The 5,876-nt window shown below is 37.7% G+C and overlaps 1 protein-coding gene across 3 annotated transcripts; it reads right to left on the reverse strand.

Annotated features, from left to right (window-relative positions):
- Positions 1 to 886: 886 nt before the first annotated feature.
- On the reverse strand, positions 887 to 3,900 carry LOC132149516 (claudin-4-like). 3 transcript variants are annotated; one of them, XM_059558835.1, is made up of 3 exons: positions 3,621 to 3,900; positions 2,102 to 2,209; positions 887 to 1,917 (listed from the first exon to the last, which is right to left on the reverse strand). In XM_059558835.1, exon 3 carries the CDS (start codon positions 1,756 to 1,758, stop codon positions 1,108 to 1,110), a length of 651 nt encoding a protein of 216 aa, XP_059414818.1. In that variant the 5' UTR covers positions 1,759 to 1,917; positions 2,102 to 2,209; positions 3,621 to 3,900; the 3' UTR covers positions 887 to 1,107. The 3 variants fall into 3 exon arrangements, with proteins under 3 accessions (XP_059414818.1, XP_059414817.1, XP_059414816.1); XM_059558834.1 differs by having other exon boundaries at positions 2,102 to 2,291; XM_059558833.1 differs by lacking the exon at positions 2,102 to 2,209.
- Positions 3,901 to 5,876: the final 1,976 nt, after the last annotated feature.

Genomic DNA, 5,876 nt, shown 5'->3' on the forward strand with positions numbered 1-5,876 from the left:
CTGGGCTGGACGACGACATCTCTGAAACAACAAAGAACTGACTTTAACTGATAAACTGAATTTTCTGTTTAACACTGTTAAAGCTGCTTTGACACAATCTGTATTGTATAAAGCATTATATAAATAAGGGTGACTTGACTTGACTTATCTGGAACTAAATGTGTATCAGATTTTCTGCAAATCCAAAATTTGTGAATGACCTTATGAAGATTTATTTATTCATTAATGCTAGCATCTTAAAGTGATAGTTCACCTAAAAAAGAATATTATGCCATAAGTCATAAGACTATCATCTATTTTATAAACACAAATGAAGATATTTTAAATTAAACCTGAGAGATTCTGACCTTTTATTAAAAAGTCCATGTCACCAAAACTTTGACTATTTTTCATGAAGACTTTAAGTAATCTATATGAATTAATGAATCTCTAAAGAAACATGATCACTTGATGAACAGGTTTAATTTAGCCTTTATTCACATAAAATTGTTTATCAACGCACAAATGTGGAGCACATCAAATATGGTAAACTATAATTGTTTGTCATACTAGAACCAATGAGGTTTGTTCTTGTGTTAGATATATACATCAGATTTTGCAAAAGTATTCAATGTCTTTATGACTTTTAGAAAAGTCAGTGTTTTTGTGTAATGCCCTTCAGTGGAGGGACATAAATCATTCAGATTTCATAAAAAAATATCTTCATTTGTGTCTCAAAGATGAATTGAAGTCATACAAGCTTAGACCAACATGAAGGTTAGAAAAATTATGAAATCATTTTCTTTTTCTTTTTTTTGGTGAACTATCCCTTTAAGTTATATGAGTGACATCATCAACCATCTTTATTCACAGACAGATCTCCCAAAAATTCAGAGATGACACTATAAAGGATTTAAGGTTTTATTATTGAATAGCAAAGAAAGACAGATTTATAAGTGGACATTAGAGGTGACAAGGAAACTTGATTTCACATTTCTATTTACTACCTCCATCCCACTACAGAAATATTCTGAATAATAAAAAATAGATTAAAATTAACTTGAATCTATCACAATGGGAAACTCTAGAAGAGAAGGCTTTCGGGGACTGGTGTGTCGATGCTGGTCATTAAACATAACCCTTGACCTGGGCTGGTCCACCCGCTCGACGTGGGCTGCTCTCGCCACTGCTAAATGTAGGAGAAGAGGGAATCCCAGGGGGATTGGACCCTGCGTAGAGGAGCGATCCACCGATCAAAAGCAGAGCTGAACCTCCCCAACCAAGGTAGAGTGCAGGGCCGAGCTCACGTTTGTGAGGAGCCGCCACATAGGGGTCATAGAAATCCCTGATGATGGAATGGGCTGTCCAGCAGACAGGTATGAGGATGAGGAACCCAGCGATGAAAAAGAGCACACCGGACACTCGGGCCAAGCGTGCCTTGGGGCTTGGGAGGCCCACGCACTGTGTGCACTTGACACCCAGAACACCCAGAGTGAGTGCCAGTGTGCAGATGAGTAACGCGAGAACCGTCAGACCCCGGGCAGCCTTCATGTCACTAGGAAGAGCCAGCAGGCTGTCATAGACCTTGCACTGAATCTCCCCTGTACTTTGCCAGATGCAATTCATCCACAGGCCCTCCCATGTGATCTGTGCCGTTACAATGTTGTTTCCGATGAAGGCAGTGACCCTCCACATGGGCAGGGTGCACACCAGGAAGCCACCCACCCAACCCATGATGGACAGGACCAAGCCAAACAGCTGCATGCCGGTAGTTGCCATGGTGAATCTTTTCCAAGAATGATCACTTGGAAGAGTCCAATGGATAGCACAGACAGAAGCCTTCGATAGACTTCAACGTCAGTAAGAATTGCAAAGACAAAGTCTTTCCAAAGTCTTTCCAATAAATAAAGAGAGTAGGCTGACAAGTGGACCTAAAGACTGGAACAAATGAATGTGTATTAGTTACAGAACGTTATTCTTTGTTGTAACAGTACATAAACTCTAAAAACACACACAGACAGGACTTAAACTCTGGACTCTTCAAAATGTAATGTGCTTGAACCAGTCATGTAGAATCCTGCTCCTGGACAGCCACAATCCAGCAAGTTGTAATTAAACTCACCTGATCCAGCTAATCCAGGTCTTCAGGATCACTGTAAACTTCCAAGCAGGTGTGTCGGTGCTAAACTCAGGAACAAGGCCCTCCAAGAGCAGGATTGGACACACCTGTCTTAAAGAGAAGTTCTGAGTTAAGCCAGGTGTTACCAATCCTGCTCCTGGAGGGCCTATGTCCTGTAGAATTCAGTTCCAACCTGCCAAAACACACCAGACCTTGATTAGCTGGAACAGGTTTGTTTGACTAGGGTTCGACATAAGTTTAGTTTTGTTTGGAAACTGGACCTTCTGGAACTCTCAGGACTCCCCTGGGATAAGCTCTATCAACAGCATCTGTGGCATATGCTGCAGGAAAATGTATAAAATGGCTTGTAATTGGGGTAGTACCCTCAAAGGGACAACTTTATACTTTACTCCTAAAAGGTGCATTTAAGTACCTTAGAGTTTAGGGATAGATAGGGCACAAATATGTCCCTTTCAGGGGACTATCCCAGTGACAAGTTATTGTACCCTTGGTGGAATTACTTTTTTTGTTGGACAAACTTCTGATTTTCCATCCCATATATTGTTCGTGTGAGTAGAATATCTTTTTATCCAGGAAAAATGCCACTTTCTGGTATTAATGCGTGTTTCATTTGTTTGGATTGGATTATACAGAAAGGTTATTAGATAAGGTAAGTAAGAGATTTATCACACCAGTCACATGTTAACAAGTGTAATGTATAATGCTGCCCACACATACAACTTTCAAAGTTGTTTGATTGCTGTTGGTTTAACACTACACAAGTGTCTGTCATTGCTGAGGTCTTTTCCAGTCAAAACACATGGCAGGATTTGGAGTCACAGACAAGACTAGATATTAAACCTGCTAAATATCTCTTGGGCATCTGCAATGTAAAATTTTCAGATTGTCATGTGAACAAGCACCTACTTTTTTGCTTTCGACTTCAGGCTTTTGCCTCACTTCCATAAAATTGTGAAAATCAGCACTTAAATCTTGCAGCATAAAATAGTGTTTATTTTATTGTTTAATACCTGGTCCTATGTGCTTCTATTATACCATACCATGTTGTTTTTAATACATTCGTGTTTATGCAGCTTAACTTGTAACACAGAACATCCCTCTAAATATTCATGTGGTTTTATACATAAATATTTGGGCACTGTTATGTACAGTGAGCATTACTGGATTCAATATACATCCTAGAGAATGGGTTCTTTTCACACTGTGGTGGGTGTAGATCTACGCCTGGTGGGGTGAGTGGATTATCTCAGAAAAACATGAGGAGCCTCTGGACACAAGAAGCTTTCTTTAAATCATTCAGAGTGGGCCAAGCAGACTTGAGTCTGTTTATGTCAATTCTGAATGCTGCTGTAACAGTGCTGCATAAGCATTAAAGTCTCAGTTGGGAACCTCAAGTTTAAAAACAGTCTAGACAAAATTGTTAGTTCTTTTAGTAACATATCAAGCCATTTGCTAAACCAAACTTCTGATTTCCATAATAAATTACTGAAATTGTTGTTACCTGATGGGCGACAACAAAGTCTCTGAAGTTTAACTCCTTCCACAGTCACTCATCTGCTAATCCTCCAACTTCTTGCTTTGGGTAACTTCGATCTGGATATAGAGCTTGACCCGAAATGCCATAAACCTGTAATGGAGGTTAAACCTACAGATTCAGACCTCTGAATAGGCTCAGATAGAGCGAATGTCACTTGGGTTGTGCGATTCAGAGGCAAAGACAGGAGTGAAGTGCTGCCCTCTGGGATGCCAGCTCGGGTCTGTGTAGCGGTGGGCAGAAGCATTCGCTTATGTGCGTGTTTTTGTCAGTGTGTGAATGCATTAATGTGTCTTGAGTGTGTCTCCCAGTGCCTGGTGTACCAACACAATGACTCGCTGTTCTCTCGCCCTCGCTCTCCATCCCTAACCTAGTCCTCTTTTTCATCCATTGCCTTCTTACTCATTGAAGTGAACTCTGTTGTTTCTTACAACCTTTCAGTCATTTGGCTTTCATAACAATTCATAGAGTGAGTACAATATGTTAAAGTCTTACATTCATTTCTCATGACAATGGCATATGTGTAAAGTTACACATAGCATTTAAGGAATAAATAAATAAAGGAACATTAATTTTGGATTTGAATCTTCTACATTTTCAAAAGAATGGATTATATTTTTTTAATAATATTTAAATAAAAATGCATCATCATAATTTGATTGTCCTAACCTATATTAATTGTAATAATAGCAAAATTTCACCACCGTGATGCTGGGATGTTGTGGGTTGCTAAAGTGTTTCTTAGCATGTTTAATCATTTTAAAAACGGTACTTATACTGGAAATAATATACCTTAAAAAATATACCTAATTGCAAATCAAATGCAATATTTTCTGAAAATTTTAAAATATTGTTACTTACAATTAAAATAAATAACATTTATTATAGTTTAAATGTATATTAAATGCATTTAGCTGACCCACTTATGTAGAACCTGCATCTTTATACTAACGTCATTTCATGATTATTGTACTGTATTTGAAATATGGTTTAAGTGTACTGCCAAACATGACCATCAATAATGGTAAACTATTTCATTTCTATTGATAGTCATGTTTTTAAATATTTTTATAATTACACATTCATAATGACAAAGGCAAATCTGCAATTTAATACATTTGAATTATATTAACTTTAAATGTAAAATCAAAAAACAAACATAAGTTACAGTTATAATCAAGTACTTTACATGTGCTTTAGTATGTTAGTCTAAGGTTTTAGCAAGCACACAATAATAAATATATATATTTTTTTGTAATGGTAATAATAATACAATTAATTGCATCCTATAATGCCAATGGTAAAGAAAGTGAAAGAGTTGTAAGAGCTAGCATATTGTTTCAGATGCTGCTGATGATAAGGGGAGCAGTGTTCATTTCCCCGTTGGGTCGTCCCAGGATGAAGATGGGGTAGAGCTTATCTGAGAAAGCATTTTTGAAAGTGTAGATATGGGTCCCAGAAGACACATGTACCTCCTCATAGTCCAGGTAAACAGACACACTTTTAGGTTTGTGACTAATGCTGAAGAAAGTTGGAGGGAATGTGTTGGCAGTATACTGGGTTCCATTTTTTAAGCTAAGCATCTAGAAGCCGTTGGCTGGACAGATTGTAATTTTTCCTTTTCTGTTGACAGATTGTTTGGCTACTCCCAGATCTCAGTCAGTCTTGCCTCCAACCTTCACTTCCCAAAAGTGTCTTCCATAGCTAAAGGCTTCCTTGGACATTACGTTTGCCACACGGTCAAACCTTTTGTGGTTTTCTGGGAATTCTTGTCATTTATTTGCATGTCTAAGCTCCTTCCTGTCCTCAAAAATGTAGAGGTAAGTGTGAGCTGTCCGAGGATTCAGATTTACATCAACTGAAAAGGAAGATGGACAATTAGCTTTGCAAAACAATGAAACAATGGCAGAAAACAAATTTTATAAAGCATATATAAATGTGTAATGAAGACACACCTGAGTACTTCTGCAGTCTCTTGAGTTCTGAAAAATAGCAAATTGCATATGAAACATCAATGGCATATGCTACAAAATAATGCTAAATTATGCTATGCTATTTAAGTGGCTCTGAAAGCTTATGGTTTAGCTAGTTAGCGTTGCTAAATACACCACATTTTTCTCCATCGGGAGAAAAAAATGTATATGCTTTTTGATTGACTTTTTGATTACTTTTAATTTACTGTTGAACTTGTTTATCACATGGAGTGATTATTGTGTACGAAGC

The sequence above is a fragment of the Carassius carassius genome, chromosome 9 (assembly GCF_963082965.1).
Source record: "Carassius carassius chromosome 9, fCarCar2.1, whole genome shotgun sequence".
NCBI classification, from domain to species: Eukaryota; Metazoa; Chordata; class Actinopteri; order Cypriniformes; family Cyprinidae; genus Carassius; species Carassius carassius.